The 24,935-nt window shown below is 44.3% G+C and overlaps 1 protein-coding gene across 1 annotated transcript in view; it reads right to left on the bottom strand.

Moving 5' to 3' along the window:
* Positions 1-23,270, bottom strand: part of ccdc73 (coiled-coil domain containing 73) — a 66,149-nt gene extending 42,879 nt beyond the window's left edge. Inside the window, exons 1-2 of the mRNA XM_043706399.2 lie at positions 22,940-23,270; positions 20,933-21,091 (exon numbers count right to left, since the gene is read on the bottom strand). Of these exons, the coding sequence (XP_043562334.2) occupies positions 20,933-21,091 (159 nt within the window). The 5' untranslated portion in view covers positions 22,940-23,270. The remainder of the gene's footprint in view (positions 1-20,932; positions 21,092-22,939) is intronic.
* Between the last annotated feature and the right edge of the window lie 1,665 nt (positions 23,271-24,935).

Below are 24,935 nucleotides of genomic sequence, written 5' to 3'. Positions count from 1 at the left end.
TAGGGAGAGGTTGAACAGGCTGGGGCTGTTTTCCTTGGAGCATCGGAGGCTGAAGGGTGACCTTATAGAGGTTTACACAATAATGAGGGGCTTGGATAGGATAAATAGACAGTCTTTTCCCTGGGGTCGGGGAGTCCAGAACTAGAGGGCATAGGTTTAGGGTGGGAGGGGAAAGATATAAAAGAGACCTAAGGGGGAACTTTTTCACGGAGAGGGTGGTATGTGTGTGGAATGAGCTGTCAGAGGATGTGGTGGAGGCTGGTATAATTGCAACATTTAAGAGGCATCTGGATGGGTATATGAATAGGAAGGGTTTGGAGGGATATGGGCTGGGAGCTGGCAGGTGGGAATAGACTGGGTTTGGATATCTGGTCGGCATGGATAGGTTGGACCGAAGGGTCTGTTTCCATGCTGTACATCTCTATGACTCTATGTGCTGTACTCCACCAGTAACACCCTGGAGATGGAACACCCCGAGGCCCTGTTTATTGGAACTGGTGACTTCAATCAAGCCAATCTAAGAAAGTTGTTGCCCAGGTACCACCAGAACATTTCCTGCTTCACGAGGAGCTCAAACATTTTAGACCACTGCTACACCATTGTGAAAGATGCCTACAGCTCCACCAACCCCTGCCCTCATTTCGGGAACTCTGACCACAATGCCATGCTTCTTCGTCTGGCTTACAGGCAAAAGCTCAAGTAAGAGACCCCCTCGCAGATACAAGTCCAGTTCTGGTCGGAGCAGGCTGAGGATCAACTCCTGTGCTGTCTGGAATCAGCTGATTGGGCTATGTTCAAATAGTCCTCAGGTACCTTGGACGAGTATACCACCACCATCACAGACATTATCAGCAAGTGTGTGGAGGACTGCATACCGAGGAAGTCAACTTGGGTCTTCCCCAACAGGAAACCCTGGATGAATCAGGACATACAGAACCTGCTAAAAACCAGGTGTGAGGCCTTCAGATCAAACGGAAGGAATCCAAGTATAACCTTCACAGAGCCATTAAGACAGCCAAGGACCAATACCAATCCAAACTAGACACCCAGAAGACAACCGACGACTATGGCAAGGACTGAATGGCATTACATGTTCTAAAAAGAGACAGTGCAAGATAGCAGACAATGACACATCCCTCCCAGATTGTTTCAATGCCTTCTATGCTCGCTTTGAGCAGAATTTCAGCAAAGGTAACTCCTATTCCAACAAGTTCTGGCGAACCTATCCCAACAGTCACTGCATCAGAGGTCAGATCAGTTTTCCTTCATGTGAATCCAAGGAAAGCATTGGGACCAGACAGAGTACCAGGCTGTGCACTCAGGACATGCACAGATCAACTGGCAGAGGTCTTATCGGACATATTCAATCTCTCCCTGCAGCAGGCCACTGTGCCTGCCTGTTTCAAGAGGGCCAACATCATCCCTGTGCCTAAGAAGGCTCATGCAGCATGTCTCAATGGTGCTTTAAAAAACTGGTCATGACATTAATCAACTCCAGCCTCCCCACGACTCTTGACCCACTCCAATTTGCCTATCGGACCAACAGATCCATATCAGATGCCATATCACATGCCCTTCACTCCTCCCTAGAACATCTTGACACCAAGAACAGCTACATAAGAATCCTACTCATTGACTACAGTTCAGCCTTCGACACTATTATCCCCTCGAGACTGATTACTAAACTTAGTGATCTCAGGTTAAGCCCCACTCTCTGCAACTGGACCCTCAGTTTCCTGACCCACAGCCCATAATCAGTGAAGACTGGGGACATTATTTCTTCCTCACTAACACTCAACACTGGAACCCCCCAGCGGTGCATACTCAGCCTCCTACTGTACTCACTGTATAGTCATGACTGCGTCGGCAAATACTAGACTAATGCCATTTACAAGTATGCTGATAATACCACCATAGTCTGTCGAATCTCAGATGGCAATGAAACAGACGACAGACGGGAGGTGGGAAACCTGGAAAAATGGTACACTGAGAACAACCTAGCTCTCAATGCCGGCAAAACCAAGGAACTCATTATTGACTTTCAGCGGGATGTTATTCATGCCCCCCCTACATATTAACAGCACAGAGGTGGAACGAGCAGAGAGTGTCAAGCTCCAAGTAGTGATCATTCACAACAAGCTTTCTTGGACCTTTCATGTGGACGCACTGATTACAAAGGCCCAACAAGGTCTCTTCTTCTCCTCAGGCAGTTGAGGAAATTTGGTATGATAGCGAATACCCTCGCCAACTTTTACAGGTGTGCCATCGAGAGTCTTCTGTTTTGGATGTATTACCACCTGGTATGGCAACTGTACCATTCAAGATCGGAGATAGTTACAGAGAGTAGTGAACTCAGCCCGGACAATCACAAAGGCCAACCTTCTATCCATTGGATCTATCTACCAGGCCCACTTGCAAGGAAAGGCCGCCACCATTCTCAAAGATGTATCCCACCCTGGCAATATTTTTCTACAATCTCTACCATTGGGGAGAAGGTAGAGAAGCCAGAATGCAAGTACCAGCTGGTTTCAAAACAGTTTCTACCCTCCTCATAGAATACTGAATGGACTCACAAATTCTTAAAATTCGCCTGTATCTATGTTTATGTTTTTGCCACTGTTTACCTAATATTTACTTATCTGTGATACTTAACATTTTGAGTGCGAGCAGCAGCTGAGTTTAAACGAACCTGGAAGGCTACAGCTAAGGTAAGACAGTTTGTTTTAAAATTACTTACCGGTAGTGGGTAGTGGAGTGTTTTTTTCTCTTCACAATAAGAGCGGGAGCAGCAGGGGGAAGTGACGACGATCAGAGGGGCAGCCGGGAAGGAAAGCAGTGAGTATATAAATCAGGAAGGCGGCTAAACCCGAGACTCTACAACCGTAGTGTCTCCCACCCGCCCTCCTCCTCTAACCCCCTTACTAAGTACTGTTTATCTATTAATTGGTTTTTTTAAAAAAAAGATTATACCAGAGAGGTATCAGGAAGTATTTTAACTCAAACCTGTGCAAAGTAATAAAGTAATTAACTAAGTAGAGATGACTGGTCAGGTGGTGTGCTGTAGTATGTATGATGTGGAAGCTGGCTGATCCCATTGTGAACGGCAGTGACCACATCTGCAGCAAGTGTTAGTTGCTGGGAGAACTCCAGATCAGAGTTGATGATCTGGAATCGGAGCTTCAAACACTGCGGCGCATCCGGGAGGGGGAGAGTTACCTGGACACTTTGTTTCAGGAGGCAGTCACACCTGGGAGATTAAGTAATTCACATCCAGTTAGTGATCAGGGACATCAGAGTGTGACTGTAAGTGAGCAGGTAGGGGGAAACTGAGTTCAGGAGTGTAGGAGCCTCAGCCCTTGATCTTGTCCAACAGGTATGAGATTCTTGCTCCCTGTACAGATGAGGAAAAGGGCTCTGGACAGGATGAGCCAGCTGACCACGGCACCATGGTGCAGAAGGCCATTCAAGAGGGGGGAGCAAAAAGACAAGTAGTTGTTATAGGGGAATCTATAATTAGGGGGACAGATAGTATCCTTTGCAAGACGGATCAGGAGTCTCGCATGGTGTGTTGCCTACCCGGTGCCAGGGTTCGGGACATCTCTGACCGGCTTGAAAGGATATTGGAGCGGGAGGGGGAGGATCCAGTTGTTGTGGTCCACGTTGGGACTAACAACATAGGCAAAGCTAGGGTGGAGGACCTGTTTGGGGATTATCGAGCACTAGGAAGGAAATTGAAGTACAGGTCCTCAAGGGTCATAATCTCCGGATTACTGCCCGAGCCACGTGCCAATTGGAATAGGGATAAGAAAATTAGGGAAGTAAACACGTGGCTAAGGGATTGGTGTGGGAAAGAGGGATTCCACTTCATGGGGCATTGGCATCAGTTTTGGAACTGGGGGGATCTGTACCGTTGGGACGGTCTCCACCTGAACCGATCAGGTACCAATGTTCTAGCGAAGAGGATAAATAGGGTGGTCAGTAGGACTTTAAACTTCTGAGTTGGGGGGAAGGGAAAGTGAAAGCGACAGGGAGTATGGAGTTAAATGGAAAGATAAGTGGCAGGATAGCATATGTGCAGGCAGATTTAAACTTGAGACAGACTGGGAATGCAGCAAAAAGGAAGGATAACTTAGGACATCTAATGACTTCCAATATCTCTAATGATAAGAAAGTTAGCATTAAGGCACTTTACCTGAATGCTCGTAGCATTCATAACAAAGCAGAAGAACTAATGGCACAGATCATCGTGAATGATTATGACGTGGTAGGCATCACAGAGACGTGGTTACAGGGGGGTCAGGACTGGCAGTTAAACATCCAAGGGTTTTCAACTTATCGAAAAGACAGGGAGGTAGGCAGAGGGGGTGGGGTTGCCTTGTTAGTTAAGAACAAAATTAAATCTATGGTGCTGAATGACATAGCGTCGGATGATGTGGAGTCTGTGTGGGTGGAATTGAGGAACCACAAAGGCAAAAAAACCATAGTGGGAGTTATGTACAGACCTCCTAACGGTGGTCAGGACCAGGGCGCAACATGTACCGGGAAATAGAGAAGGCATGTCAGAAAGGCAAGGTCACAGTGATCATGGGAGACTTCAATATGCAGGTGGACTGGGTAAATAATGTTGCCAGTGGATCCAAAGAAAGGGAACTCATGGAATGCTTATAGGATGGCTTTTTGGAACAACTTGTCATGGAGCCCACAAGGGAGCAGGCTATTCTGGACCTAGTACTATGTAATGAGCCAGACTTTATAAAAAATCTTAAAGTAAGGGAACACTTAGGAAGCAGCAATCATAATATGGTAGAGTTCAGTCTGCAGTTTGAAAGAAAGAAGGCAAAATCGGATGTAATGGTGTTACAGTTAAATAAAGGTAATTATGAGGGCATGAGAGAGGAACTGACGAAAATAGACTGGAAGCAGAGCCTAGCGGGGAAGACAGTAGAGCAAAAATGGCGGGAGTTGTGGGTAAAATTGAGGACACTGTACAGCGGTTCATCCCCAAGAAGAGAAAGATTATCCGGGGAGGGATTAGACAGCCATGGCTGACAAAGGAAGTCAGGAAATCTATCAAAGAAAAAGAGAGAGCCTATAAAATGGCCAAGAGCACTGGAAAATCAGAAGTTTGGGAAGGCTACAAAAACAAACAGAGGATAACAAAGAGAGAAATAAGGAAGGAGAGGATCAAATATGAAGGTAGGCTAGCCAGTAATATTAGAAATGATAGTAAGAGTTTCTTTCAATACATAAGAAACAAATGACAGGCAAGAGTAGACATTGGGCCACTTCAAACTGATGCTGGAAGCCTAGTGATGGGAGATAAGGAAATAGCAGGAGAACTTAATAAGTACTTTGCGTCAGTCTTCACAGTGGAAGACGAGTAATATCCCAACAATTAAAGGGAGTCGGGGGCTGAGTTGAGTATGGTTGCCATTACAAAAGAGAAAGTGCTAGAAAAGCTAAAAGGTCTTAAAATTGATAAATCTCCTGGCCCTGATGGGTTACATCCTAGAGTTCTGAGGGAGGTGGCTGAGGAAATAGCGGAGGCGTTGGTTGAGATCTTTCAAAAGTCACTGGAGTCAGGGAAAGTCCCAGATGATTGGAAGATCGCTGTTGTAACCCCCTTGTTCAAGAAAGGATCAAGGCAAAAGATGGAAAATTATAGGCCAATTAGCCTAACCTCGGTTGTTGGTAAAATTCTAGAATCCATCATTAAGGATGAAGTTTCTAAATTCTTGGAGGAGCAGGGTCGGATTAGAACAAATCAACATGGATTTAGTAAGGGGAGTTCATGCCTGACAAACCTGTTGGAGTTCTTTGAAGAGGTGACAAGTAGGTTAGACCGGGGAAACCCAGTGGATGTGGTCTACCTAGACTTCCAAAAGGCCTTTGATAAGGTGCCATATGGGAGGCTGCTGAGCAAGGTGAGGGCCCATGGTGTTCAAGGTGAGCTACTGGTATGGATTGAGGATTGGCTGTCTGACAGGAGGCAGAGAGTTGAGATAAAAGGTTCTTTTTCGGAATGGCAGCCGGTGACAAGCAGTGTCCCGCAGGGTTAAGTGTTGGGGCCACAGCTGTTCACATTATATATTAATGATCTGGATGAAGGGACTGGGGGCATTCTAGCGAAGTTTGCCGATGATACAAAGTTAGGTGGACAGGCAGGTAGTACTGAGGAAGTGGGGAGGCTGCAGAAGGATCTAGACAGTTTGGAGGAGTGGTCCAGGAAATGGTTGATGGAATTCAATGTGAGCAAATGCGAGGTCTTGCACTTTGGGAAAAAGAATAGAAGCATGGATTACTTTTTAAACGGTGAGAAAATTCGTAAAGCCAAAGTACAGAGGGATCTGGGAATGCTAGTTGAGGATTCTCGAAAGGTAAACATGCAGGTTGAGTCCGTGATTAAGAAAGCGAATGCAATGTTGTCAATTATCTCAAGGAGGTTGGAATATAAAAGCACCGTTGTGCTACTGGGACTTTATAAAGCTCTGGTTAGGCCCCATTTGGAGTACTGTGTCCAGTTTTGGTCCCCACACCTCAGGAAGGACATACTGGCACTGGAGCGTGTCCAGCGGAGATTCACACGGATGATCCCTGGAATGGTAGGTCTAACATACGAGGAACGGCTGAGGATCCTGGGATTGTATTCATTGGAGTTTAGAAGATTAAGGGGAGATCTAATAGAAACTTACAAGATAATACATGGCTTGGAAAGGGTGGACCTAGGAAATTGTTTCCGTTAGGCGAGGAGACTAGGACCCATGGACACAGCCTTAGAATTAGAGGGGGTAATTTCAGAACAGAAATGCGGAGACATTTCTTCAGCCAGAGAGTGGTGGGCCTGTGGAATTCATTGCCACAGAGTGCGGTGGAGGCTGGGACGCTAAATGTCTTCAAGGCAGAAAATGATCAATTCTTGATGTTACAAGGAATTAAGGGCTACGGGGAGAATGCAGGTAAGTGGAGTTGAAATGCCCATCAGCCATGATTGAATGGCGGAGTGGACTCAATGGGCCGAATGGCCTTACTTCCGCTCCTATGTCTTAACTATGTGATCTGCCTGTATTGCTCGCAAGACAAAGCTTTTCAATGTGCCTCAGCAAACGTGACAATAAATTCAATTCAATTCAGCAAACTGGCTGGAGATTTTCAAAGTGTTCATAATCTCAAAATGTATAATGAAGTGCTCAAGTGTCTTTTCAGTTTGTCGGAGATCAACCACAATGACTTGGTGAATCTGGTATTTTGCCAATGCCAACTTTCATGAATGAAGGGTGGAGGCAATCCTGGTCATAGAACTTGCCACAAGATGCTGAGGAATGAAAATGGGCACGAAGACCCACAGAAACAACCAGTGAGGCTTCATCCTCGGTAACCATTCAGATGTTCAAGGCAGGAACCGTGGCATCCAGTTTCTCACCAGTACTTGACAGAATCATAAACTGTATAGAAATGAGGTGAGATTAGCTCACAATGAGATAGGAAAAGCATGGAAATAAGTTTGTCAGGATTTTCATCTGGTCATTGAAACCTTCAGGAGCAAAGTTGAACTATTTTCTACTTGGTGTCAAAGTCTCATTTTTCATTCTTGCCATATTCTCCCAAATTTCCCACTCCATTCAAGGACTGGGAAAATTCTGGTACTTCTGTTTAGCAAGGAAAACCATAAAAGCATAGAGCTAGAAATATAGGTGCAAGATTAGGCCATTTAGCTGCTCCACTTTTCCAGACTGTGGCTGATCACCTACCTCAACCACATATTCCAAAGTTAACCAATCTCCCTCGAACATGTTCAATGATGGATCTTGCACAGCTGTGCAGAGTTGAGAATTCCAACAATTCACTACCCAATAAGGGAAAAAAATCCCTCATTTCCCTCCTAATTGGCTTGCTCCTTATTCTGAAGCATAATATCATAAATTATTGCCCGCCATTCCAAATTTTGTATCACAACCTAAGTAATGTTATATGTAAATTAAATCAGGGATGGGTTTATCCTCCTCACTTAACAGCGATCAAATATGGTCCAAGGAACAGAAATTCCCAAAACAAACATAGAAAATGCTGGAGAAACTGAGCAGGTCTGGCAACATCGATGGAAAGAGAAACAGGGTTAATATTGAGTCCAAGGGGGATCCAATCAAACACAAAATGTTAACTCTGTTTCTCTCTTCAGATCTGCTCAGTTTCTCCAGCATTTTCTGCTTGTTTCAGATTTCCAGCATCTGCAGTATTTTTCTTTAACTGAAATGCCCACAAGAAGTTAGGTCAGAGAATGTCTCTGACCACATGAAAAGATTTTAGGTACTTCATGCCAAGAGAAAACCATATGAAAAGCTCGTGATGTTCTCTAACTCCTTCAAACAGCCGGGACATTTTTATTTGCTGCAAGAAGTTATTTCCGAAATAGGATGTTTTGGTTGGAGGGTTTTCTGCTTCTTGACCCTGAACAGATTTAGGGACAGGCTGTAGCTGGCTGAGGTCGAGAAAGTTTTTTTTTTATAAAAAACACTCTTGTTTTATGCTTTTACTGTTTTCCACAAGGTTACAATCTACCTCCTACAAAATAGCAACCTTCTCTTTCTCATGAGTCTAAGCCAAATACTTTCCATACTTCACAAACTCCTCTGTTTTGATACTCTGATTGGGATATCACAGAATGCCCCAGCAAAAAAGGTGAAACAAAGGGTAAACTTAAGAAGATTTCTTGGCAACACAACATCAGTTGTAAAAACATGATCATGTGAAAAAATACATATAAATCATATCGATAACAGCATTCTTTAAGATGCTTTTTCTATATTTTATGAGGAAGAAAGTTGACAAAATCCTATAAAACTGCTTTAATTTATGCTGGTCTCTTTTGTGTATGATATTATAACTGATCCTTAACTCACGATGAACAATTTCTGCTCTGTATTTTACAAGGTCAACGATTCAGGTCCAAGTAAAACTTTCTTGATGCTGTTCAGCAAAAATAAAGTTTCACAGAACTTTCTGATAATAGCACAGGAGATGCCAGTTAGAGGCCAGGTAATAAGAAAAGTCTGTACTTCATTAAGTTTGGCATTCAAGGAACTCTTGATACAACGTGAATTCATTTACAACAGTGGAACTGACTTATGTGGAATTGGCCAGGCTTTTGCAGTACCTCAATGTGTTTTATCAACAGGCAGAAATGAAATAATTCAAGAATTTTTACCACTTTGGTTAAATTTTAAGCATTAAGTCCATTTCTCATTAAGAGTTAAGCTCTTCTCAAAGAGCAGGCTCGACACAGATTAATTATTGAGCACAGTCTATTTCTTGAAGCTTCACATCAGAAATGAAGAGGACCGGTGTTCTATGATAAATAAACCCTAGACTGATATTATCTATATAATGAGTGTGATTGAGACTGAAAAGTAAATTAATTTACCTCTCAAAAAGGAATATAAACAAAGGAAGGAAAACTTTTAAGTTTGTGATTCAAAGGAAGGCAAATCTAAGGAGATTATTTGAATAATGCACAAATTAGGGCCACTGTCAAGAAAGCACTATACAGAGTTAAATTGTTTATTTAAGAAGCAACATAAAATTCCCATTCCAGTACAGATCAGTCTGGGTCTGCTCAAGAGGTGCAATGTTGTTATCATTGACAAGTAGAGCCACCTGCAAGCATGATCAACTACACTCAACTTTAATGAGGGTTACAACTTTGAACTGGTCTGCAATCCTTTATGAACTCAGTGAACCATGCGAACACAATTTATTGCACACAGTTAATAATATGCTTTCTGCTGCCGACGTCTATCTGAAATGTGCAGGCATCTTAGAACATAGAACAATACAGCGCAGAACAGGCTCTTCGGCCCTCGATGTTGCGCTGACATGTGAACTATTCTCAGCTCGTCCCCTACACTATCCCACCATCATCCATGTGCTTATCCAAGTTTTGTTTAAATCTCCCAAATGTGGTTGAGTTAACTACATTGCAGGTAGGGAATTCTACACCCTTCCCACTCTCTAAGTAAAGAACCTGCCTCTGACATCTGTCTTAAATCTATCACCCCTCAATTTTTAGTTATGCCCCCTCGTACAAGCTGGCGTCATCATCCTAGGAAAAAGACTTCCATCGTCTACCCTATCTAATCCTCTGATCATCTTGTACGTCTCGATCAAATCCCCTCTTAGCCTTCCTCTTTCCAATGAGAACAGACCCAAGTCTGTTTTAATCTGTCTTATCTGTTTTAATACTGATAGCTTGTGACCTAACATCATAGAATCACATAGTATAGAAGAGGCCATTCTTCTATCCTGCACGAGATTTTTGATCGACCTTTTAAATTAACTCTATTCCACTTCTTCCCTTTATTCCCTTCAAGTACCATAGATCGCACAGCATGCATCAACTCCATTCGCTCAGCACCAAAAATCCGGGAATGCATGTTATATCCCACCTACCACCAACATATTTGAAGGCTGGTTTGTAAAATAAAGAGAATAGCCAGCCCTCCAGGTCTCTGCCAATTCATGACGTCCTCCATATCACAAGGCAAGCAAGGTCTGTTACGGGCCCTTAAATGGTCAATTAACTGCCATTCAAGGGCCCAAATCTACCTCCAGCTTGCAAAGGGGAAGTGAGGTCAGGATAAGCAGACCAGCAGCTTTGACTACGTGGCCAATTATCAGACCAGCAAGAGGGGTATGAGGCACCTGCTCTGGATTGGCCCCTGAGCCCATGAATAGCTGCTATCCCCAGAGTTGCACCTCCGCTTTTCCTCCCCACCAAACTCTACCTGAGGCAGGTTCAGAAACCTCAATGTCGGAATAGAACATCTGAGGCGGAGGGTTGACCTACAGAGGCTTATAAAATCATGAGGGGCATGAATAGGGTGAATAGGCAAGGTCTTTTCCCCATGGTAGATGAGTCTAAAACTAAAGGGTATAAGTTTAAGGTGAGAGGTGAAATATTTAAAAGGGACTTATGAGGCAACTTTTTCATGCAGAGGTACATGAATAGAAGGTGCTGTCAGAGAACATGGTGGAGGCTGGTACAATGACATAATCTAAAAGGCATCTGAACGGGTAAACAAATAGGAAGGGTTTAGAGTGATACAGGCAAAAGCAAGCAAATGAGACTAGATCAATTTAGGATATTTGCGTCATGGATGGGTTGGACCAAAGGGTCTATTTCCGTTCTGTATAACTCTATGACTCTATGTCCTACAGGGGATGGTGGTATGGAGACAAAATGTCTAGTGTGGATGGGAGCAATTAGGGCCAGAAAACCGGAAGCTGTTAAAATCATTAGAGGATTAGAAGAGTCATTTAAGTAGGTGGGAAGAGACTGGATAAAGAGAGAAAAGAGTGAAGAATGGAAGAAATAAGAGTAATTGTCACTACTCAGACTATAAGCAATCCCAAAGAAGAAAACCTGTCTCTTTTAAATCTTTTTCCTTTCACGTTAAACCTATGCTCTCTAGTTTTGGACTTCCTTACCACAGGGAAAAGACCTGGTCTATTCACCCTATCCATACCCCCATGATTTTACAAACCCTCAGCCTCAGACACTCCAGAGAAAAAAGCCCCAAAGATATTCAGCCTCTCTTTATAGCTCAAACCCTGCAATCCCAACAACATCCTTGTCGCTCTTTTTTTAACCCTTTCCTACAGCTGAATTGAATGCATTATTCTAAAAGTGGCAAGACCAATGACCTTAAAGCCACAACATGACAAAACAACTATTATACTGCAGGCTGAATAGTGGCCCAGTGGTTAGGAAAAGCACAGAAGGTCAGGCAGCATCCGAGGGGAGGAAAATTGATGTTTTGGACAAGGAGGAAATGGGTCTGGGTGGGTTTCTCTTTGGAGGGTCAATGTTGACTTGTGGGGCCGAAGGGCCTGTTTCCACACTGTAGGGAATATAATCTAATATAATTAGGATTCCCAATGAAGGGCTTTTGCACGAAATATCGATTTTCTAGCTCCTCAGATGCTGTGCCTTTCCAGCATCACTTTAATCTTGATTCTAATCTCCAGCATCTGCAGTACCCACTTCTACCTCAACTCAGCGGTTAGCACTGCTGCCTTACGGTGCCAGGGTCCTGGGTTCAACACCACCCGCGGGGGACTGCTTGTGTGGAGTTTGCACATTCTCCTAGTGTCTGCGTAGGTTTCCTCCCACACTCCAAACACATGAAGGTTAGGTGGATTGGCCATGCTGGTTATGGCCGATGCAGGTTAGGTGGAGGCTAGGTGGATTAGCCATGGGAAATGCAGGGTTCCAGGGATAGGGGGTTGATCTGAGTGGGATGCTCTTCGGAGGATTGGTGTGCGCTCGTTGGGCCAAATGGCTAAGCTTACTTCACAGAAACGCAACATTTACTAACAATACACAGCAATTTGCCAACATCATTCATCTCCCCAAAAAAAGGTGACAAGAAAAAAACATGCTAGAAATCAGAAATTATTGTAAAAACTAATAGGTCTGGCAGCATCATCTGTGGAGAGAAAGCAGAATTAACGTTTCAGGTCCAGTGACTCTTCTTCAGAACTGACTGTAGTGCAGGAAAGATCAGTGTTATCAGTGTTCATATGCTAAAGATGGGGTGGTGTGTGGAGAGAGAAGAAACCATAGGATTAGATGGAGCCCAGATAGAGAAAAAAAAGCAGTTGGACAGATAAAGGAATATTAAAGATCAGCCAAGGAGAATAAATAGTTGTTAATGGGGACAATTGGTGGCTGACAATGGATTGTTTGCAGTAGCAGCCCATGTGATAACAAAGGAGAAAGTGAGGACTGCAGATGCTGGAGATCAGAGCTTAAAAATGTGTTGCTGGAAAAGCGCAGCAGGTCAGGCAGCATCCAAGGAGAAGGAGAATCGACATTTCGGGCATAAGCCCTTCTTCAGGACTCATGTGCGGGTTGGGGTAAGGACATGGGAGAAGTTGCTCAAGCCTAAAATTGTTGAAGTCAACATTGAGTTGAGAAGGCTGCAAAGCTCCTAAGTAGAATATGACGTGCTGTCTTCCAGCTTGTGCTGAGCTTCGCTGGAGCACTGCAGTAAGTCTGAGACAGATGTTGGCCAGGAGAAAGTGAGGACTGCAGATGCTGGAGATCAGAGCTTAAAAATGTGTTGCTGGAAAAGCGCGTGGAACAGTCCATCTTCCGCAACTACACTGGCACCAACACCCACCTTTTCCTCCGCTACATTGATGACTGTATCGGCGCTACCTTGTGCTCCCACGAGGAGGAGGTCAAAGGAACAGGAGAATCAACGTTTTGGGCATAAGCCCTTCTTCAGGAATGAGCATTCTTCATTCCTGAAGAAGGGCTTATGCCCGATACAGATGTTGGCCAGGGAACATAGTTGTGTGTTGAAATGGCAGGCAACAAGAAACTAAGGGTCACTTTTGCAGTCAGAAAATAGGTGCTCTGTTAAGCAGTCATGCAGTCTATGCTTAGGATGTGGGAACTGAGTATTACAGATGACTTGTATATTCAGAGACTAGAATTTTTTTTTTCATGAAATCTACTCATTATGATAGTGTGTAAAGTCTACAACATCTTACATCTGGGGAGAAGCCAGCTATGTTAATAAAGCCCACTGCAGGGTGTTGAGACCATCACTGTTTAATTTTTCTCATTTTTGTTTCAGAACTGTGAGCTGAAGTTGAGAATCGAACCTTGCACTTTGAGCAGCACCTTGGTTTGAAAAGGAGAAAGCAAACAAACTAATATTGTTTACGGAAACTGGCCTAGAAAGATAATTGTAGGTTAAGTAGTATTCTGAGACGACTGCAGATGTTTCAGCACTAGGATGTGTCATGATCAAGGACTGGCAGCTGATCCAATTTTAGTCAATCAAGGGGAGGTCAGTACTGACCGAGAGAATGTTGAAAAACATTGTGGGGGCAGAAGGCTGCGTGCTCGGAAGCTGTTGGACTGAAAAGCTGTACTTAAAGTTTTACTCTCTCTGATTTCATATTCAGTTGAAGAATTATTGAATGATTTGAGAAAGGAATTCCAGCTCATAAGAAATAAGTGAATATTCCCAGAGCCTGCTGGACGCTGTTTACATTGACCAGTGACTTCAGAATTCAAGCAAGATACAATCCTATTTGCCTATAATACATCTTTCAAGGCAGAGACATGATGCTCAAAATTGCCTGTTCCTGTGCTGCACTGTTCTAGATGTTCGATGAATTTCATAAAGGTTTGGTATTTGTTCTTGAAACCTTAGTCCAAGGACTCCCCACCTACGTTTGGGACACCACCCACGCCCTCCACCTCCTCCACGATTTTCGCTTCCCCGGCCCCCAACGCCTTATCTTTATCATGGACATCCAGTCCCTATACACCTCTATCCCCCATCACGAAGGCCTCAAAGCCCTCCGCTTCTTCCTTTCCCGCCGAACCAACCATTACCCTTCCACTGACATTCTCCTTCGACTGACTGAACTTGTCCTCACTCTTAACAACTTCTCCTTCCAATCCTCCCACTTCCTCCAAACCAAAGGAGTAGTCATGGGCACCCGCATGGGCCCTAGCTATTCCTGGCTCTTCGTTGGATATGTGGAACAGTCCATCTTCCACAGCTACACTGGCACCACCCCCCACCTTTTCCTCCACTACATTGATGACTGTATCGGCGCTACCTCGTGCTCCCACGAGGAGGTTGAACAGTTCATCCACTTTACTAACACCTTCCACCCCGACCTCAAATTTACTTGGACCCTCTCAGACTCCTCCCTCTCCTTCCTAGACCTCTCCATCTCTATCTCGGACGACCGACTCAACACAGACGTATACTATAAGCCGACTGACTCCCACAGCTACCTAGATTACACCTCTTCCCACCCTGCCGCCTGTAAAAACGCCATCCCATATTCCCAATTCCTTCGCCTTCGCCGCATCTGCTCCCAAGAGGACCAATTCCAATACCGAACAACCCAGATGGCCTCCTTCTTCAAAGACCGCAATTTCCCCTCAGACGTGGTTGACGATGCTCTCCACCACATCTCCTCCACTTCCTGCTCCTCCGCCCTTGAACCCCGCCCCTCCAATCGCCACCAGGACAGAACCCCACTAGTCCTCACCTACCACCCCACCAATCTCCAGATACATCGGATCATCCTTTGTCATTTCCGCCACCTCCAAACGGACTCCACCACCAAGGATGTATTTCCCTCCCCACCCCTATCAGCGTTCCGGAAAGACCACTCCCTCCCCGACTCCCTTCTCAGATCCACAACCCCCACCAACCCAACCTCCACTCCCGGCACCTTCCCCTGCAACCACAAAAAATGCAAAACTTGCGCCCACACCTCCCCCCTCACTTCCCTCCAAGGCCCCAAGGGATCCTTCAATATCCATCAGAAATTCACCTGCACCTCCATACACATCATTTACTCCATCCGCTGCACCCGATGTGGCCTCCTATACATTGGGGAGACAGGCCGCCTACTCGTGGAACGTTTCAGAGAACACCTCTGGGACACCTGCACCAACCAACCCACCCAACCGCCTCGTGGCTGAAAACTTTAACTGCCCCTCCCACTCCGCCAAGGACATGCAGGTCCTTGGCCTCCTCCATCACCAGACCATGGCAACACGATGCCTGGAGGAAGAGCGACTCATCTTCCGCCTAGGAAACATCCAGCCACAGGGGATGAATGCGGATTTCTCCAGCTTCCTCATTTCCCCTCCCCCCACCTTTTCTCAGTCCCAGCCCTCAGACTCAGCACCACCTTCTTGACCTGCATTCTTCTTCCCGACCTCTCCGCCCCACCCCATCACCCTCACCTTAACCTCCTTCCACCTATCGCATTCCCAACACCCCTCCCCCAAGTCCCTCCTCCCTACCTTTTATCTTAGCCTGCTTGGCACACCCTCCTAATTCCTGAAGAAGGGCTTATGCCCAAAACGTCGATTCTCCTTCTCCTTTGATGCTGCCTGACCTGCTGCGCTTTTCCAGCAACACATTTTTAAGCTCTAATCTCCAGCATCTGCAGTCCTCACTTTCTCACAGTTGCCAAACTGGTCAGTTACAACTTTTATTTTCTTTTTTTAATTTTCCCCTTAATTGTGTGCTTATCTGTCTGTCCAAATGAGAAAATGGGACAAATAATATTGGTTTAAATCACAGACATTAAATTAGATTACCTTGTTGTTTAGCTTTCCTCTACTTTTATTTCTATTTAAATTATAAACTTGGTGTGTAATATTTTTTATCCTTAAAATCTGGTTAGGAACAACTGGACAATTTTGAGGGTCATCAAATGTTTTAATTTCACCATTTTGTGAATCCAGTGTCAGCGCATCCAAGTCTATGACAAATATCAGAAACAAAGCAGATTCTTATGAATTTGGGTAGTCATCATTCACATCACTCACAACTAATAGTTCAGTACAGTTTACCTCGACATAGAACTTTGATATATGGGACCTTACTCTGATGAATGCAACTCAAGATTTGCTGTGCAAATAAAGTTAGAGATTCTAAGTTCAGTAAAACTGGTGAAACCTTAATCTGAAACTTTATTCTCTCTACAGCTGCTGCCAGACCAGCTGAAATTATCTAGCAATTTCTGTTTTGTGCATTCTGAGAGATCTTAGATTGTCTTTGTGAATTGTGGCCTGCTGGTGAGAGTTTGAATGACACTCACAAGTGGAGGGTGCATGCTTTAACAGAAAAGCCAATCGTCTGCTTCTCATTTCTGGGTGTGGGCACATCAATTTACACTTGCATGCAGGACTAAAGCAGTCAATGGTGATTTGCAACTTTGTATAGTGGATAATAACTTTCCAGACATCCATGCACCATAGAACATATATATTTATGATGGTCAATTTATTTTGACACAGAAATTAAATAGTTTTCCACTTAAGCAGCATTTAATACACCAGAGGATATCTAATCTTTCATGGATAGAATATAATAGAATCCCCACATTGTGGAAGGCGGCCACTTGGCCCAACAAGTCGACATTGAGCGTCAGAAGAGCATCCCACCCAGACCTACACCCATACCCTATCCCCGTTACCCTGCATTTCCCATTGACAGTCCACCAAACATGCACATACCTGGACACTATGGGCAATTTAGCATGGCCTATCAACCTAACCTTCACATCTTGTCAGATACCACACACCTTTACTTAAGACTAGAGCACTACATTCTGAAAATGTGGCAATTTTTCTTAAAAGCAAGACAAGTCTGCCTTTTAGAATTAAAGTAGTTTTTTTTTAGAAATCATGTCTATGAGCTTTGAGAGTGAATAACAATTATATTAATGTTGAAACCTCTATTTTGAATGCATTCTTTAGCCACACCATGTGGTGATAATGAGCGAACTGAATTGGGGGGGGGGCTAGCTAAAAGTAAAACATAACAATCAGGGACATCGACTTATCAAGTAGAATTTGGTACATTTTTCATTATTTGTGCTCTGGCATTGGTCTAGCTATTGAATGCTAATTATTATAAAATGCAACCATAAACACTGCACTGAAGTGACAGTTGCAATGTAGAAAATGTGGCAGTCAATTTCAAAAGACTCACAAGCAGCAAGGAAATAATGATGACATAATGTTTTTCCACTGTTCTTTGTCAAATAGTACGATAGAAATTGCACCAGCAAAGTAGGCAGCATTCAGACTCCAGGCGAAAGTAAGGACTGCAGATGCTGGAGATTAGAGTCGAGAGTGTGGTGCTGGAAAAGCACAGCAGGTCAGGCAGCATCCGAGGAGCCCTTCATCAGGAATGAGGCAGTGAGCCAAGGAGGTGGAGAGATTAATGGGAGGGCATGTGGCTGGGGGATGGGGGGGGAGGGAGGGGTGGCAACGGTAACTGAGAGAATGTGATAGCTAGATGGAGGTGGAGGTGATGGTGATAGGTCAGAGAGGAGGGTGAAGCAGATAGGTGGGAAGGGAGATGGACGTAGGGTGGTGCAGAGTTGGAAGATTGGAACTGGGATAAGGTTTGGAGGGGGGAGAAAATGAGGAAACTGGTGAAATCAACATTGATGCCATGTGGTTGGAGGGTCGCAAGGTGAAGGATGAGGTGTTCTTCGTCCAGGCATTGGGTGGTTAGGGAGTGGTGATGGAGGAGGCTCAGGATCTGTATGTCCTTGGCAGAGCGGGAAGGGGATTTGAAGTGCTTGGCCACGGGATGGTGGGTTGGTTGGTGTGGGTGTCCCAGAGATGTTCTCTGAAGTGCTCTGCAAGTAGGTGTCCTGTCTCCCCAATGTAGAGGAGACCGCATCGGGAGCAACGGATATAGTAGATGTCATGTGGAAGTGCAGGTAAAACTCCAGTGGATGTGGAAGGCTCCTTTGGGGCCTTGGACGGAGGTGTGGAGGGATGTGTGGGCGCAGGTTTTGCAATTCCTGCGGTGGCAGGGGAAGGTGTCGGTAGGGGACGGTGGGTTGGTGAGGGCATGGACCTGACAATGGATTCGCGGAGGGAATGGTCTTTACAGAAAGCAGTAGGGGAGGGGAGAGAAATATATCTCTGGTGGTAGGGTCCATTTGTCGGTGGCGGAAATAGCAGAGGATGATGCAATACCTGGACCACACTTCCTCCCACCCTGCCTACTGTAAAAGCACTATCCCTTATTCCCAATTCCTCCGCCTCCGCTACATCTGCTCCCAGGAGGACCAGGTCCACCACTGAACACATTCGATGACCTTTTCTTTAAAGACCACAATTTCCGCTCCCACGTGGTTGATGATGCCCTCCAGCGCATCTCATCCACTCCCCGCACCTCCACCCTTTAACCCCACCCCTCTAACATACCTCCACATACATTGCATCATCCTCAGCCATTTCCGCCACCTACAAATGGACTCCAACACCAGAGATATATTTCCCTCCCCACCCCTATCCGCTTTCCGTAAAGACTGTTCCCTCCAGAACTCCCTTATCAGGTCCACGACCCTCACTAACCCACCCTCCCCTTCTGGAATCTTCCACTGCCACCGCAGGAATTGCAAAACCTCCGTCAACTCCTGCCCCCTCACCTCCGACCAAGGACCAACAGAGCCTTCCACATCCATCAGAGTTTTACCTGCACTTCCACACGTCATTTACTGTATCCGTTGCTCCCAATGCAGGTTTCCTCTACATTGGGGAGACATGACGCCTACTTGCAGAGTGCCTCAGAAAACATCTCTGGACACCTGCACCAACTAACCTGTGGCCAAACATTTCAATTCCCCCACCCACTCTGCCAAGGCCATGCAGATCCTGGGCTTCATCCATCGCCACTCCCTAATCACCCAATGCCTGGAGAAAGAACGCCTCATCTTCTGCCGTGGGACCTTCCAACCACACAGCATCTATGTGGATTTCACCAATTTCCCCTTCCCCCACTTTATCCCAGTTCCAACCTTCTAATTCGGCACCGCCCTCATGACCTGTCCGTCTGCCTTCCCACCTATCCACTCCTCCCTCCTCTGTGGCCTATCACCATCACCTCTATCTACCTATCGGACTCTCAGCTACCTTACCCTCAGCCCCACCTCCTCCCTTTATCTCTCCACCTACTCAACTCATAACCTCATTCCTGATGAAGGGCTTTTGCCCGAAATGTCGATTCTCCCGCTCCTCGGATGCTGCCTGACCTGCTGTGCTTTTCCAGCACCACACTCTTGACTTCAGACTCCAGGGCCCATCTACTCCAGACAGCTGTTTGCTCACTCTTTTTGTCTTCTTTCTTTCTCTTCATCTGCTGCATCAGCAGCGGAAAAAGTGACATCATGGAGGAGAGTGGCCGGAGCAGGAGTCTTGGTGAGACCAGAACAGCGAAGCCAGGGTCTCCTAGCTGCAATAGGTCTGGAGTGGGGACTCCTGGTTATTGGCATGGTGGCAGCATGTTGCGATAGGCCTGGAGCCAGTGTGTCTTAGGTATTGGCAAGGTGGCGGCAGCAGAGCCAGGGTCCCCTGGTTGCAGGGCAAGTGTGGGTTTATCACAGGTACATGACATCAGCGGCCCATCAGCAAGGCCTCATTCCTGATGAAGGGCTATGACCCAAAACATTGTTTTTCCTGCTGCTCGGATGTTGACTGACCTGCTGTGCATTTCCAGCAATATACTCTCAACTCTGATCTCCAGCATCTGCTGACTTCAATGTCTGTCAGCAAGATGGGTCCAGCGATGAAGAGATGGTGCCTAAAGAGTGAGGACTCTGACATTGGTGGGTCCAGTGCAGGTGTCAGTAGTCACCTGGCTCAGGGCTCATGGTGGAGGTGCAGAACGAAGGACTTTCTTCCAATTTTATTAATTTTATTAAAATATTCAAATGACGCTGGATTGTGGTAATAGTTGAAGCTTTTCACTGTATTTTACTGTATTTTTCATTGTCCAGTACAAGTGACAATAGATCATCATTCATTTCTTTTACACCCACCTGGGTGGGCAGACAATACTTAGATTTTAATGTCATAACCAAATAATAGCGCTTACAGCAGTGCAGCACTGCAGTTTCAGCCGAGATTTTATGATCAAATCTCTGGATTGGTGTTTGATCTTAGCCCTCTGACCCAAAGGCAAGAATGGCATCAATGAGCCTCCATCAATAATAAAACAAGAAACTATAAAATCTCAATAGATATGATATGAAGATATATTTATAAATGAACATAACACTCAAAATAATGGGCACAAAATCTTAATTCTACTTTCAGCTTTTCCCAATAAACAATGCCACATGTAAATGCATACACATAGATTCTGTGATAGCCAATTAAAGGGTATTCAAATTTAGTGTTTTACTTGCATTATCAATTTGCTACTGCATAAATTAGTTGCTTTCAAATATTAAGAACTTTAAGCAACAGCTGGAAATTAGTAACAAGTTTCACTTAGTATGTAAGTGTATGCCTTAAAGAAATAAACAGCAAAAGACAATGTATTATTATTTCCTATAACAAAGGTGTTCCACTCACACGACGAAAACGAAGTTCTTCCACCGCTTCAAGAAGACTAGTTTTAAATTCTAGTTGTTGAACAGACCTAAGTCCAGCAGTATCAGAATTCTGAAAGTTGTATGTAGTACATAGTTCTGACTTTGAGTCATTGGAAACTAGATTCGTTTTGATGTCCATCTGTGCAACAAGAAAAGTTTTATCTACTGTTAGTTTTAAAAAATAAATCAGACAAATGTTCAGAATCTAATACAGAAAGGCATTGTATCACTCAATTCAATCTTCCTTGTAATGTTGTGTGATTACTGAAGTACAACTGTGCAAAGAAAAACTACCTTGATTTTTGTTTACAATTGTAGTTTGAAATTAAGGAGATAAGCAAAGTTTTTGAAGAGTATTTATTTATGGTGAACGCTGACTTCCTGCATGTCTGAATAAGTTATTAATGGTCATTCACTGAAACATAGGCACACAAGATTTAAGATTTGCTTAACAATGAAACAGCAGTTTTATTACACAAAAATGGAAACAAAAATAAAGCTAAATATAAAATACAATTTTAAAAGATCTTAAAACACACATCATAAGGAAGTCAAAGACTTGAGAGCTTGAGGATAATGATGTGCAATTACCACATAAAGGCAAATCAATTACTTCCTTATCAGAGGACTCCATGTCCCAGTGTTTGGAGGAAGTTGTTCAAATGCCATTTGTGTGTGCTGCAATTACTGAATGGTCACATTGCTAAGCAGCTGTTTTCTTTCTGATATGGGTCAAGAATGTGGTGCTGGAAAAAGCACAGCAGGTCAGGCAGCATTCGAGGAGTAGGAGAATCGATGTTTCGGGCAAGAGCCCTTCATCAGGAATGAGCTGACGCACATTGGCTCATTTGAACAATGTCCAATGGATCCAGACACAGAATGTGTGGATGTCTATTTGATCACTGTAGTCAGGGCTACTATATGAATGAACAAGAAACGTGCAAAAGGAAGCCCAGTACCACCAATCTTCAGTCAAAGTGAAGATGGCCCTACTGCGCGGTAACTGTCTGTGTGGCGTTTGTACATTCTCCCCATGTCTGCGTGGGTTTCCTCCAGGTGCTCCGGTTTCCTCCCAGAGTCCAAAGATGTGCAGGTTAGGTGGATTGACCATACTAAATTGCCCATAGTGTTAGGTGCAGGGCTAAATGTAGGAGAATAGGTCTGAGTGGGTTGCTCTTCGGAGGTCGGTGTGGACTTGTTGGGCTGAAGGGCCTGTTTCCACAATGTAGGGAATCTAATCTAATCTAAAAAAAATCCTGCCATAGTTGCACTCTTGCATTGCAACCTTCTCCACTGGGGGCCACTCAGAATCATAGGACTTCCATTCAGGTCATGACTGGGGCTTTGGACTGCTAGCATCAAGACAGAGGACATTGCTTGATCCTCAGAATCTCTGCTCCACACAACTCAAGGACATCAATGGATGATGAGGACTTAAAACAACGGCAACACTGTACCAGCTAAGAACATGGAGAAAGTGAGGACTGCAGAAGCTGGAGATCAGAGCTGAAAAATGTGTTGCTGGAAAAGCGCAGCAGGTGAGGCAGCATCCAAGAAGCAGGAGAATCGACGTTTCGGGCATAAGCCCTCATTCCTGAGCAGGAAGGAGTTCTTTGTGAACCTAGATTGCATGAAGTGATCTTTCAATGACTGCAAGTGCTTTGTTGCTACTGAGGCCAGCATCCACAGTATAATTCCAACTGCAAGTGCAGCTTAACATGTTGATCTTTCTATGTGATTCAGGCGGTTTAATAAATTTAACTTACCAATAGTTGGAAGCCATCACACCAACCAATTATGACAAAGTTTCATTCTAGTATGGATTCTACGGAAAGGACAGCTATCACTCAGACAGGGTTATAACATGTGGCTCTCGCCATAGTTAACTTCTGCACCTTATTCTTATAGTTGCAGCTAAAATGACACTTGTTCATGCAGCGGATGTTAATAACTGACTATATATTTACAAACAGGATGATGTACTTACAATGAAGTGTCATTTGTACCAACTACATCTCCACGTCATGGCTACCCTCAGAAGATGACCTTCTTCCTTTCTTTCCCACTATGGCTATATGCAATCCTGGTGGCCAGAGCTGGAGTGCACTGCCTTACATTGGAGTCTGGTAGCCTTGGTTGACTCTGGGAGCATTTGTGGCTAGACAGCCCTAATACTTTGAATTTGTTTTGCCCAGATGCAGGTTCACCTTCCTGAGCTTGAATTCCCACAAGGTTTAAGTGCCTGAACTGGTAGAGGGTGCAGGAGGTCACCGTTCCAGAGCTTCCTCTGGGGATCTGTAGCTTTTTCCTCCGAGTTGGAGAAGGAGATGATATCTTGAGTGCAGATGTACCAGTAGGGGACAAGAGAGAGAATGATTTACAAAACAGGGTACAGGTTTGAGAATGTTAAGAACATATTCATGGTGGAGATAATGGGAGAACAGCACAGCACCTGACAATAAATTTTACTTGGTTTAAATGGTTGCTGCTCTTTCCCAAATACCCAGCATAGCAAGATATCTTCTCACTGATCAATATGGAAGTATCACACACTGAAAAGCCTTCAACAAACTGAAAACATTCACATTTATTCAACAAAAAAAAATACAAAAGAAAATCCAAAGAAAAGCTGCATTTGCTTCTGGGAACAGATAGGGTCCATTTGCCCTTGAAGCAACAACAGATTTGCAGAAAATGAATGATCATTGCACTCAGGTCACATCTATTGGAGCCACATGTCAATGAGGTCCTATCTAGCTTGTTAAACCCAACACTGCAATGCTCTTTCATGCTTAACCACAGTCAAGGGGTTGCAAGTTGTCAGCCACAATAGCCCTCATTTCTCAGTAATCATCCGTATAAAGCATCCAGCGCTTTCTAACCAAAAGAGTAGGAACATGTGAGTTCTCAAGGATAGAATCATCATGGGAGCTGTCAGGTTACCTGGTATAATTTTCTAAGATGCAGTACCGATGATCTAGATGACTTACACACTGGGTGGGTACATGAGTAGGAAGGGTTTAGAGGGATATGGGCAAATGATAGCAAATGAGACTATATCAGCTTAAGATAACTGGTTTGCATGGACGAGTTGAACCGCAAGGTCTGTTTCCATGCTGTATATCTCTATGATTGTATGAGGGAACTTATCCAGATACATGCAGTACAAACCATGTCACACAAATACAATAGTATATTCCAAGTGCTGCATGATTACGGATACCTTATCATGCCATCCCAAGTTGATACAATATCCAAGAGACATATAAGAACATGTCAGGAAATACTTAAGAGTCATACGGCATGGAAATAGACCCTATGTTGACCATAATCCCAAAATAAACGGAACGCTCTCCAGCTTAATAATAGCCTTCTTATAACAGGGCAACCAGAACTGGACACAGTACTCCAGAAGAAGCCTCACCAACATCCTACAGAACCTTAACATAACATTCCAACTCCTCATGATTTGGAGATGCCGGTGTTGGACTGAGATGTACAAAGTTAAAAATCACACAACACCAGGTTATAGTCCAACAGGTTTAATTGGACTTGCTTTCGGAGTGCTGCGCCTTCATTAGGTGGTTGTGGAGTAGAAGATTGTAAGACACAGAATTTATAGCAAAAGTTTACAGTGTCATGTAACTGACATTATATATTGTAAAATACCTGGATCGTAAAACTTTTTTAAAAGTAGTTTTATTCTCAAGTGAACTTTAACAATTGGTTGGCCCAGATAATACACTGAAGGTGTGAGCTTCCCTGTGTGAGACTGTCTGTGCCACAATGGTCAGACTGATTCTGACCGTTTTTTTAGATTAGAATCAGTCTGACCATTGTGGCACAGACAGTCTCACACAGAGAAGCTCACCCCTTCAATAAATTACCTGGGCCAACATGACACCAATTGTTAAAGTTCACTTGAGAATGTAACTTTTAAAAAAGTTTTCTAATTTACATATGAAAGAACTAAACCAACATGG

Source organism: Chiloscyllium plagiosum, unplaced genomic scaffold, assembly GCF_037043375.1.
Source record: "Chiloscyllium plagiosum isolate Xiang-an unplaced genomic scaffold, Cpla_swu_hap1 HiC_scaffold_18, whole genome shotgun sequence".
NCBI classification, from domain to species: domain Eukaryota; kingdom Metazoa; phylum Chordata; class Chondrichthyes; order Orectolobiformes; family Hemiscylliidae; genus Chiloscyllium; species Chiloscyllium plagiosum.
The sequence above is the reverse complement of the archived record's forward strand: the minus strand, read 5'-3'. Positions and strand labels throughout refer to the sequence as shown.